We start from the raw sequence: 12,568 nt of genomic DNA on the forward strand, positions 1-12,568 counted from the left end.
GCAGAATAAGCCCTCGCTCTTTTATTCATCTCAAAAGAAAAGAAATACTGTGCTCTGCAGCATGTAACAAACAGAAGCAGCCTATGTGATCAAAGGCATAACCATAATTCACCTGCTGAAAAATCAATGCGAGAACGTTTCCACATCAGACTTGGTTAGCAGGAGAAGCCCTTGATCATGGTACTGATCATTAAGTGAAAGCAGACAAATTCTGCATCAACACAGATCGCAGGGATTTCAAATAAGTGCTCTCCTTGCCTAAAAGTAATTCCTCTTCTTCTCCCTCTGGGGGAGGGAGACCCAATGGGGACATGAGGGACGGATGACCACAGTGATTCAATTCTTATTCACCAACCCACCTACTACAGCATAGACTTTATTAAAGCAAGTTTACCACAGCACCCAGCCTACGCGCTTCCAACCTGACTTGGATTTCATCCCATGTAAGTTAACTTAGGCCCACAAAGCCAAGCAGTGCTTCCCCTTGTTTGCACAGGGTTGCACATCTAAGTCTGGTGTTGCTCTCTTGGTTCCCTTGATGAGAACCAGAGATATTCTTGGGCAAGAATACTTTAAATTGAAGATCAGAGCAGGGAAATGAGGAGTGCCCAGGGCAGATGAAACATGTTAACAGGTGTACTTACAGAGTCTGAAGTTCTTTGACTTGGGATGTAATTGACACCTGAAGAGAACAATCAGTACTTCAGTCCAATATTCATTGAGAAGACAGATAAAAGCTATGAAGTGCTTTAGAAAGAACTTTAAGCATCATTAAAAATAGGCAGGATTTGTTGCAGTGATCTAAGCACGCATTCTTTGTGAAAAAATAAATGTCAAGAAGCAAAATATCTCCATAATTTAATTTCACCACTTTCAAAACAGGATTTCCACAGCAGAAAGGAAAAGAATGCAAACGGGAACACATGCAGGCCAACCAGAGCAGCCTTCCACTGAAGGCAATAGAGGAAAAAGCAGCCACTGATGACAACCACCCCACTGGGAACTGCAGCTCAGGTCAGAGATCACCTCTGGTCTTTTATGTCTTTGCACAATAAGACTAGACATATACTGAATAACTAAGATAGAGTGGGACTATTTGCTTTGAATTTTGTATAGAAGACTGACAAAGCACAGACTTGCTACCTGTGTAGATACCAGCTGTCCAAACAGCTCTATGAGTTTAGTCCTCCCCAACCCATTTCAGACATTCCCAAGAACCTCTGTTTCTATTTGCAGGAGACCAAGAGGTGCATATGTACAACCTCTGGAGGAGGTGGGGAACCTGCTTTAGTGGGGCCTCGAACTGGATGATCTCCAGAGGTCCACTCCAACCCCTGCGATTCTGCAGGGCCTATGACACCAAAATGCATTTTGTCCTGGACTCTCTGTCACTTCCATGGATGGAACAACACAAAGAATTCCTCCAGTTCCTGGGAAACTGCACTAGAGGAAAGTTCCAAACGTGTCCTATGAAGTTTTGCTTAAAAAGGACAAAACTTTAACACTAAGGAAAGAAGAACGTAGGTGACATGCTGGAATGTCATTAAAAAGACTGAAAAGTTACAGATTAAAAAAGCCAGGCACCCCACACAAACAAGCAAGGAAACTTCCTGCCAGCACGATGGATTGAGCTGCCTGCAGAATGGGCTCCCCTAAGGAAACATGGGTTCCTAGATGCTAGACAGCAAGCATGCCAAAAAAGCCAGCACTCCTCCATTTCTGCATTCCTGATAGCTAGAGTAAAAACTCCCTCTGCCAAGAGGAGTTTTCTTTGGAAACAGAATGGCCTCAGCTTTATCCAGAAACCAAATAAAATGTGGGTCAGTAGTATTGTTCTAGTAACAAAGAACAGAAGGGGAGATGTCAGAAAGTCACAATGCCAGCAGACATCCTGGGGTTCTGCTGCACTGCAGGGATGGCACATCCCAGTACACAGTGTGCCCAGCCAGACCTAATGCTACAGTGTTTAAAGCAATGACAACTCTTGCCAAAAAGCTTTGGCATCCAGAGAAAGGTGGTTTCCGCAGGGCATTAGCAGTTACACTAACATATTTACAGCTGTATATATCAGAGAAAAGCATAGCTCTACCATCACAAAGTTTCCTTGTCTAATGACATACACCAGTGAAAGAAAACAGTCAAACAGAAATGAGTGAGCAGTGCATCCAAGGCAAGTCTGTGGTTCACACTTCTGGCACTAAGGTGTTTTACCTGTTTCTCCATCTCAAGCTGGGAATTTCCTACTTCTTCTTTCAGAGCCTCTATTTGCTGTGTCAAAGCCTTTTCAATGACAAAACAAGACAGGATTGGACAATGGAAACAAAAACACCACAAAAATGGAAGCTACAAATTCATCTCTACAGAACGCCATGCAGTAACGAATAAATGGTGTCAATGGCGTAGACACAGGAAGGAGCCAAGGTGTTGGAAGGTATCAAGACGGGTACCTGAACAGTCTTCTCCTTGCTTGCTACTTTAAGGATTTCTGCTTGTAGGAGTTCTTCCACTGATTTTATTTTGCCATCCTTCTCATGGATCCTTAGAGTGAGCAGAAGAATAGCATTAGTTAGCATTAGGCTAAACAAACAGGCTACACGAGCAAATACAGCCCACATCCCACCAGTAGCCTCTGGGAACCACAGTGGGACCTTCCACTCTTAGAGGTGCCATCTTTCACTGCAGTCCCAAAACCAGAACCAACCAGCAGAAGGAGTGTCTGAGAATAGTGCAGAACGTACCAGCTTTACATAATATGTAGCTCATCATGCTAAACAGACAGCTTAATTTGCATTTTTAAGCAAAAAACTACACTGATATCTCAGGAATGACACACACTTCAGCCTTCACTCAACGTTTCAACAAAGCATTCATTAACTTCAAATGCACACACACAGCTTGAACAAGCTCAGTCCTTTCAGAGTACCCACTGCAGAAGAACAATTATCTGACAATTCAGTGCAAACCCTCACCTAGTCAAAGTTAGACTTATGAAGTTAATTGCTTAGCAGAGAAACAACTGGATTTTCAAAGCTATTGATCTGACTTGACATGCTTCCAAAGCAACGATGCTTCCCGCTGCACATGCACACTTCACCCAGTTAAAAGCAAATTGTTTGAGGGAAGCAAAACAAGCAATCGTGGAATAAAGACAGACAGAAGTAACAATAAGAAATAGAACTGGTGCAAGCACTTACACTTTCTGGAGTTCTTCCACCAGTGATTGGAAGGAAACCTGTTCAAAACAGATCTTCGACTTAGAAAAACAAGAGAGCAAAACGATCTGTAAGTGGTAAGGGGTGAGGAGTAAAGAGCTTGGGCCCTTGGGTGCTGGGTAAAAGAAAACACAGCAGTCTAGCGATGTTATCTATCTGGCTGCTCCTGCCAAAATTAGCTGGTCTGCAACAAATTACAGCAAAGCAAGACAAGCCCCACACTCCAGCTTTACTAGGAGAAGCTGAGCTTCACTGTACACCTCCCCATAGTAATTTAAAGAATAAATATGCAGAGGGGTTTCCCCACCCCCCCTCAAATGAGATGGCTCTCCTGAGCCATCCATGCAGAACTCAATACCAATAAGGTACTTTGTGATAGGCATTGAGTGCACGTCAAAAACAATAATACAGTAACGAGCGTCATACTGTGATAGTGTCACTGAGCAGAGATACAAAGAGAAGGGGGCCAAGTCACATCTGCACAAGTGTGGGTTAACATTAGAAATCTCAAACATACAGGCTCAGGCTGATGCAGCAGGAGCTCCCTACCAGCCATGCTTATTGTACAAGGCTGCTGGAGAAACACTGCCCGCCATTTCAGTACGTGGCAAGATAAAACCAAGCCAGAACCACTGCTGAATTGGAACTTTGAGATCCAAAGTATTTCTGACACTTATGCAAAGGAAGCATTTGACAGAAATATCAGCTTCCAGACCAGCGTTAGAAGAAAACAGGATGCTTTGCCAACAGGCTTCAAAGACATCCTCACCTTTTTCCCCTGACTTTTGCAACCACAGCAAGATCCTTTTAGATTTAAGTTTAGGTGTAATAAGTTTTAGATGAGAAGTACTACCTGCTCTGATAGCTGAATTTGCAGACTTTGAAGTTCTTTTCTCAAGGATGAATTTTCTGTTCGCAGTACCTTTGAAAGCAGAGAAACAGATAATGAAAGACTCATTTATTGGGGAAAAAGGTGTTAAGCTTGACAGAAAAATAATTTATTTTAGAACAAGTGAAGACTATTTGAAAGCCTGAAAGAGACCCCCCTCTGCAGCAGTTAGAGCCAAATTATCCAGTGGAAAAATTATTCAGTTATTCTTCAGTCTACAGGAACTATTCGAACTTAAGCCCAGGGAAACATTAAGATAATGTGCTCGCTCACATCTGTGGCTGTTTGGTACCCTGACAGTTTGCTAGCATGCAAGTTCTCCCCATGGGCCTCAGTAATTTACCTGGAACTTAGGGACATAAAGTGAGCATTGATTCAGATACGTCTAGACAAGACACGACAGAACATTCCAGCAAAACTCAGCTGGAAGCAGATTCTGGTACTGCCCTTCAGGTTACAAGTAAAACAGGTGCAATAGTCCCATGCTGCCATGTTACTACAAAAATCCCTTTTCTAAAGACAGACTTGTTTCAGATTACACCAAACATACAGCTCTGGAGATGTATTACCCTTACTCCAAAGGACACCAAGATGCTGGTAAAGTCTACTCTAGACTAAGCAGAGAGAAGCACAGTGAATACCATTAAACATACCGCTATGTTTACTCTGTGTTACCAAAAAGGTTTTAATCCTGTCTCCAGAAGCATCTCCTACTCAAAGGGAACAATCTTAGACTGCACTTTAAGCATTCCAGCATGCACTTTGCACAAGACCACTTAATCTCTATTTCCCCACAAGAAGATAATACAGGAGACTTTACCTTCAGCTCCTCCTCTTTATTAGCCATCTGTATGAGTCCTGCCTCAAGCAGCTCTTCAACCGTCTTGATTTTATCATCCCTCTCTCGCATGCTGAGAAATCAAAAGTGAGCATTAGGAAAGCAGCGTTAACCTCTGGCAGCAGGTTAGCTATCAGCAGCAGCCCTGCTGTCATCAGAACTGGATATCTACATGATCCACTGACGCAAAGGAAAAAGTGGTTTCTTACCCTCTTTCCATCTCCTCCAACAAATCCTTGTTTGCCTATTAAAAAAAAAAAAAAAAGCAATAGGGTGATCAGCAGTGGGATCAATAACAATTTGAGCTATTACCAATAGCTCCCACTAAACCATGTCCCTCAATGCAACATCCAATTGTTCCTTGAACACACCCAGGGTCGGTGACTCCACCACCTCCCTGGGCAGTCCATTCCAGTGCCCGACCACCCTTTCTGAGAAGTAATATTTCCTAATGTCCAGCCTGAATCTGCAAGTCTTTCTCCAGCATTTCAGAAAGTTTTCTGATTCCACAGGAGCATGAAGTTGGGTATTCAAAGCTGTCTCAGGCAAAGGAGACCGGGCAGAATAGCTCTGAACCCACAGCGTCCTGCACGAGCACCCACCAGACTAATACCATCACAAAGGAACATGGAAGAGGGATAAGAAAAAGAATAGTAATAGGAAAAGACCACCATAATGTGAGCCTGTTCTCTGATTACTATTGGTCTGAGAACTCACTCTCAGACAGAAGGAAAACAAGCAGCATAAAGATCTTATTGGTCTGGGGAGAGACCAGAGTAAGAGGTCTTCTTCCTTGGAGGGTTGATTGCTCATGGGATTTTTCTATTCCAGAAATTATCTTTAAAACTGGGAGAGGCTGCAGGAAAGTTCTTGTTTGCATTAAGTTAACATTCCCCAGGGGAGGAAAAAAAAAAAAATACACATTTTGTATGGATACTCTCGGCCAGAGCTAGAAGCTGCCTGACTTGGACTTCCCATGCCTAAAAAGCAACAGGTTTTGCTCACCCCATTGCCTGCTTAAAAGAAAATACCTAAGAACTTAAAAAGAATTAGAGGACATTTGATACAACCTCAGGCGTTGGCTGGACTGGCTCAGATAGGAGAGTCTGCAGCTTCTGCACTTCAGCTTGCAAAGTTTTGTTTTGATCCTTGAGAACCTGCAAGGAAATTCCAACTTAGCAGCTCAGAACTGCACACCCAAACTACAGCATTTTCACAGTGGCAACAAGGTAATTAAATAACACAGAAGTTGTCACAGTCAGTTCTTTGGAAGCTACAAGACTACAAAGAGTCCTCTAGCCATCTTTCTTGCTTTCCCCTACTAATGCTTCTGTCCTCATGTTCCCGTGAGAAATTCAGCTGTTACCATCTTCATTCCCTGGCAGGGGATCAGACAGTGCCTAGTATACAGGTGAGATAAACCACATTCTCCTCCTCAAGGAGCATCAGCATCATCTCAAGATTTGACAGCAGGAAGGGACAGCAAATGCGAGGACTGAAGAATGGCTGTTTTGAGCCTGGTTTTTCCCTCTGCCACGTGAGTGGGAAGAAAGAAGCACTTGCTCAGGCAGAAGCATTCAGGGCAGGTTTATGTTATGGACCAAAGAAGAAATTCAAAGTGCACAAAACATTCGTGCTGAGAGCACACCATGGATTTCCACACTACACAAGAATGGCCATTTGCACTCAAGTCCCTGTTTACTTCCTAAGAATTGCTGAATTGCCTCCAGGTGATTTTTGGACACAAAGCTTTAAGTTGATTTCAGCCCATAACCAACCCATAACACACCCAAAGTCTTTCTCCATTCCAAATTCACATTATTCCTTATCACATTCACTTTCACCACTACACCTGCAACCTTAAAACACTGCACTACCTTGAAACCCCTCTGTAATTCTTGAGAGTCATCAGATATATTACATATTAATATCAAACTAGGTTTAATATACTATTAACATATATATTATATAATATATTAGCTGTCTCTTCTTCCCACCCCCCCTTCCAGATCATTCACACATCCATCACCCAGCACACACACCTCGCTGAAGGTTCAGCTGATAACTTATTGTGAAGAACAACCACCTAAAGTCTTACATTATTAGCTATTCTTTAACCAGTTATTAACTGAGGGAACCACTATCTCTTGTTCTTTGACACCCTTGAGAAACTTCAGGAGTTCTGCCACCAAAACCTTTTCAAAAATGTAATTTTAACACATGAACCACATTCATTACTTGATAACAGCCTCAAAGAGCTCTAGGAGATCCACAGGGCATTGCCTCTCTTATAGGAGCTATGCTGCCCTGGGCATTACCCACCTGCTCTGCTGATCACCAGCAAGCCTACCAACATGGTATTGCAAGGCTCAGACTGAGTTATTATTGATCTTTATGAACATCACTTAAAAACAAGCATCAACTCTGCACTGCAAACCCCAGATCTCAAAAGTAAAACCTCTGGAAATTCAGCTGCTTCCTTATGAGAAACAATCTGGAAGCAGGGAGGAGGAAGATAAGCATTTTTGCATCTACTTTGGCAGAAAAAAATAGAAAAGAACCCAAGCAAAGGCTCCCACCAAGGCCTTGGAAGTTGCATTTGAAGGTAGAACGCAATAGAACTGCAAGAGTCTTTACTGAACAGCCTCCTCCTCCAGATTTCAAAGTCCTCACTCTTTGCAGCTGTAGACACTGCATTTGACTTGAGCTACCCCACATCTCTCACTATCTGTTGTTACGATTCTGATTTTACTTGCCTTGTAAAAGAAAAAAAGCTGTAACAGTTTAATACCTGAAAGTCAGCTCAGTTTCACAAATCAACATTCAATTGTCTGAACTACTCCACAGCCTCAGAAGCCTGGAAAACCTGCTGTCATTAAGCACAAGGATAGTTGTTCTGCATCTTACCTTAAATTCTTCTTTTGTGTTCGCAGTCTGAGCAAGTTCTTCTCGAAGCTGCTCCTCAAGAGATCTTATTTTGTCATCTTTGATGTGAATGCTGAGGCACAATAGAAGAGTTACATGCATCTTCCAAAATCAATTCAAAAGAACATAAAAGACTGATAAAAAAAATGTTTATCGAATGCCAGAGCTATTTATTTACCTTTTCTGCATCCTTTCCAGCTCATGTGCTGCAGCAGCCTAGATAGAAAGAGGATTAACACAGACTTAAGATACATCACATGATTCAATCAACCTTTCATTCCACAATATTAAAAAGCCAGAAGTCATTTGGCCTCTGAACACTCGACTCACCAGCAAGAAAGAAAGGGGTAAGCTTGTCATTATGCACTTGTAAAACACCGATACATACCAGGCAAGTATGCAATTAAAAGAAGAAAGAAAATCTCGAAAGGATTCATTTAACAACCAGGATTTTCAGTAATTAATCAGAGTATTTCCACCTCTGTAATGCACGGGCCACATAGTAATAGCAGAGGGGAAAGCATTTGTTTGGTTTTAAAAATACATCTGTTGTGAGGCAGGCTTTTTCTGTGTATTCTTAGCTTTTACTTTTTTAGATGGATGCTTATGAGCCTCATACACAATTGCCAGGGCTGCATATTCAACAGCAGTTGTGTTTATTCCTGTGCAATGGCCTTAGCACATCAGCAAGTCTAGATAAACCTAACTAGCAAATGCTTCAGTCAGTTGGCTAAGTAAGAAACAGTTTCAGCTGGTGAAGAAGGGAGGTTAAAAACAGATCTCAGACCAAAAACAAAACCTCCAGGGAATCACATATTAACCTGACTCTGTAACCACATAGTGGTGTACAGCTCGTTTAAACCAACAGACGTCCTTGAGCTTATGACAAAATAGACAATGGGAAGATAATAAAATGAAGCCTGAAATGAATTGGTAATTTTACCTGTTCATTTGTCAGAGCCTGTAACTTCTGTATTTCTGATTTCAGGGACAGGTTCATATTCTGTAAAACCTGAAAGAAGAAGAAATACGTATGCATTTTGCACGCAGATAGTCTTTCAGCTAAATCCACTTTTCAGTGTAAAATATCCCTAGTCATTTTTTGTCACAGTCTAGAGGTGATTGCCAGAGAAACCCCTAACATTTGTCATCAGTGGATTTCATCATGCACCAATCCCAGCTAGATCAGCTGCCTTGTAGTCAAAGGACCTGGTTCCAGATCTAAAGACAGCAACCACCTCACAGGCTTCATTTCATATGCATACCCAATGAGCCCAGCCCTCTACCAGCTGGCATTTACACGTGCTTTTATTATACCTTGAGCTCTTCTTCCTTGCTTGCTAAATTGGCATGTTCATTGCCTAATGAGTCCTCCATCTGCTTTAGCTGTTTGTCCTTTTCTGCAATGCTGTATAAATGAGAGTGATGAAATATCAGTACTGGAAGGCCTAGAATGAAAGTTGCCCACGAAAAAGGAAGCTAAACACAAGATACATACTGGCCCTTCAGTCAAGGTCCTCCCCTCATTTCTGCTGACAGCACACTTAGAGACCAAAAGCTTTTCCCTCCGTTTCAAATGCTGTCTGCTTTCCAAACATTTATGGGATGCTGTCTATCTCCAAAACAAAACTACCCTATCTCCTAAAGGGAGAAATCTCCTGGTCCAGCTATATAGCCCGAATATTAACGTTCTCATGGTCACACACATCTCTGCTTGCTGAAAGGATCCCCATAAACAAGGCAAACACTGCTTTCCATGCAGCACAGACCCCCATACAACAGGCTGCAAATCTGAGACCAGACACAGAAAGAAAACTCTCAGGAAGTGTTTTCCCTGCTCCAAAGTGAATCTCACAGTTAGAAAGCACGGACAACAACATTTCCTTCACCCTTCCCTCCTATTCACACTGTGCATGCACTGAGGAAAGGTGGTGTGCATTAGCAGACAGTGACATCTCCCAAACGCCAGGGGAAATGAATGCTCACACTTTGTGCAGTTCTTCTGCCAGGACTGAAGCTGAGGTCTGCAGAAGAAGGGAAAAAAAACATAGCTGAGAATAAAGCAAGGCAAAGAACCAACTTCTGCAGCAAAGCAGGAATAGCACTTTTAAGATTTGTCTCATTATTTCAAACTGGCACATGCAGATTTCAAGTATTTCCTAGCTATAGAACATGAGATGGATCTGAGCACATACTAATATCCCTTCCCTTTCTGCTCAAGGCAACACAAGCAGAAGATGAGCCATTTTGCTCTTTGTTAGATTCCGAACAAGCAGTGGGGATCACCAGCACTTGTCTGCTACTCTTAGCTGCACTATGGGACATTCCACTGTCAAACCACTTCATCAGCCCTGCTGTCCACAGAAGTACCCATCCATTGCAACCCTACTTCCTCAAAGGGGGGGTTTTGTCAGGGGTTCTGTCCCTACTGGACTGAAGAGAGCTTTATACAGCAGCCACCTAAGTCACTATTCCTCAATCTGATGAACTAAGGGAAAGACATTAACAAGTGGTTCATAGGAAGACAGCAAAAAGACCAAAGAACCACATGAAAATACCCACACATGCACAGCTATAGAAAAAAATAAAATTAAATGGTATTCCTCTCCTGGTTATAAATGAAAGGCAGTACAGGAGGAGATAAGTGGACATCTTCCCTCCAAAGAAAGGAGAGCAGAAGCTTAAGTTTTAAATCAGGTTGAGGACACTACAAAAGAGGATGCTAACAAGTCTTCACTTTCATTATTGCACATCTCACATCCAGCTTAAAAGAAAAACAACCTGCCTTTTATAAGAGATTCACAATTGAAGACTACAAAGGAAAGGGAAGAGTGAGAACATGTTGTACCTGGGCTGCCATTTGTGAATGAAGCTTCTGAAGCTGAGCATTCAAAGCATCATTCTGTTCTACCAGCTCCTAGTAAGAGAGAAGAAAAAGAAAAGCAGGCTCAGATCTGTAGATGGTCAACTTCTTCTGCTAGTATTAGCTCCTACCTGTGTTTGTATCACTAAAAACAGTTTAGCATTTAACTTTTCATGTATTTTGGAGGTGCCATCTTTCTCCCACCAGAACAGGCTGCTGTGAGGGGGAGTGTAACATCCCACTCTGTCTGAAAGGAAATATTCCCTACTCCACCACTCACCTGCTGGTTTCCCTAAAGCCAGCAAGGATTACATCTTTGCTTTTAACAGCCCCAGTCTTCCTCCCAACACTGAATGAAAGCTCTCAGTGGGAAAGTTTAGTTGAAGCAGCATTTCAAGGTAATTACTGTTTCCACAGTCACAAAGGGGGAAAAAAATAAGATATGTGAGCACTACCTGCACCCGCAATTGCATAGAGTCCTCCTTAGAAGCTCTCTTTTGCTCGTTCTCAATCAGCTGCAACATCCTCTGCTCCAGCTGCTGTTTCGACACCACCATATCAGTAAGTTTACTGTGCAAGCTCTGGATTTCGTTGTCTTTGGCGACAAGCTTATTCTGCACATCTGTAGCAGAAATGTCAGGATTTAAATTCAGAAGTACATACTTGAACTCTAGGGGGAAGTAACTTGCAATGCAAACAGGGAAGCTGATGAGAAGCCTTGATCCAGCAAGCCAAGGTTCTGCTAATCAGCATTTAAAGTCATATCACAGCACATTATTTCCCCAGGGTGCACAAGCACTACTGACACCGACTTCAGCTCTATCTCACACTTAAGCCAATTACTCAATACTTTATTTGTTTTTAAATACATCAAGATCACTGCTGTTAGCATTATGTGGGATTTTCTTGTTTGATACGTGCCTTGTTGTGCTGCTTCGTGCTCTGCTGTTCTTTTCCTGAGATAAACCTGGATTTCTTCCCATCGTCTCTCTGCTTCCTGCTGCTGGACCTTCACATTGAAGACAGAATTGACAAAAATAAGTCTAATCTTTAACTTAGCTTTGAAACTAAAACTTCAGTGCTATTCCCAAAACATATGGTAAGGAAGAAAAGTTGTTCCTTGTTTTCATTAGGGCGCATCAGAGAGACAGAGTGCCCTGTAATCCTCCTCCCAGAACAGTTTATCCCATTAATTTGAAAGGCAAATTGTGAACAGAATTTAATCACTGGCTCTTAACAGGATGATTTCCGTAGCATGGAAGTGCAGCATTTTTGCTTTGCGAGTTCAGAATTAACAGCATGCTGGTCTAGCCACATAAAACACAAAAGCACACCTGTAAATTAAATCGCATCTCAGCCCTAGATATCAGTTCTCTACCTGTAAGGACTGAAGGCAGAACATCTGAATTGACAAACCCAACAGAAAATGAAAAAGATACATCAAAATATCGGTACAGTTCTAAAAATTAAACGTGCATTGAAACAAAAGCATGTAGCTTCCAAACAAAGAATAATGGTACTGGGTACTATGGTTAGGCTGCAGTTGGACTTGATGATCTTCAAGGTCTTTTCCAACCTGGGTAATTCTATGATAATAATAAAAAAAAAAACAACCAGTGATTAAAAGAACTATTAAAAACCCTGTCTAGATAAACTGTTCCAAAGTATCATGGAAACCAGGCCAAACCATGACACAAATCTTGCTTGAATCGTAGAAAACAAAGTTCAACACCACCAGTTAAGGCTTTTAAAGGATATTCGCCTGGGAGAACAATTTCAACCTAATATTTTGTAATCACTGAAAATAGAGGTACTGAATAAAAGCATTCAACAAGCCCATA

General features: G+C 42.0%; 1 protein-coding gene across 17 annotated transcripts in view; it reads right to left on the reverse strand.

The window, feature by feature from the left end:
* Positions 1-12,568, reverse strand: part of KTN1 (kinectin 1) — a 65,944-nt gene that overhangs the window by 22,194 nt on the left and 31,182 nt on the right. For 9 of the 17 annotated variants that reach the window (XM_085549650.1, XM_085549646.1, XM_085549645.1 and 6 more), the window contains 16 exons: positions 11,649-11,736; positions 11,183-11,349; positions 10,713-10,781; positions 9,851-9,888; positions 9,182-9,272; positions 8,808-8,876; positions 8,043-8,080; positions 7,847-7,937; positions 6,010-6,096; positions 5,149-5,183; positions 4,922-5,012; positions 4,066-4,134; positions 3,195-3,232; positions 2,448-2,538; positions 2,212-2,280; positions 645-682 (listed from right to left, as the gene is read on the reverse strand). In XM_085549650.1, the coding sequence (XP_085405776.1) occupies positions 645-682; positions 2,212-2,280; positions 2,448-2,538; positions 3,195-3,232; positions 4,066-4,134; positions 4,922-5,012; positions 5,149-5,183; positions 6,010-6,096; positions 7,847-7,937; positions 8,043-8,080; positions 8,808-8,876; positions 9,182-9,272; positions 9,851-9,888; positions 10,713-10,781; positions 11,183-11,349; positions 11,649-11,736 (1,169 nt within the window). The remainder of the gene's footprint in view (positions 1-644; positions 683-2,211; positions 2,281-2,447; positions 2,539-3,194; positions 3,233-4,065; positions 4,135-4,921; positions 5,013-5,148; positions 5,184-6,009; positions 6,097-7,846; positions 7,938-8,042; positions 8,081-8,807; positions 8,877-9,181; positions 9,273-9,850; positions 9,889-10,712; positions 10,782-11,182; positions 11,350-11,648; positions 11,737-12,568) is intronic. The other 8 variants (XM_085549651.1, XM_085549649.1, XM_085549648.1 and 5 more) reach the window with 1 other exon arrangement.

This window comes from Coturnix japonica, chromosome 5 (assembly GCF_054131305.1).
Source record: "Coturnix japonica strain WE chromosome 5, WE-NBRP24, whole genome shotgun sequence".
Classification (NCBI taxonomy): Eukaryota; Metazoa; Chordata; class Aves; order Galliformes; family Phasianidae; genus Coturnix; species Coturnix japonica.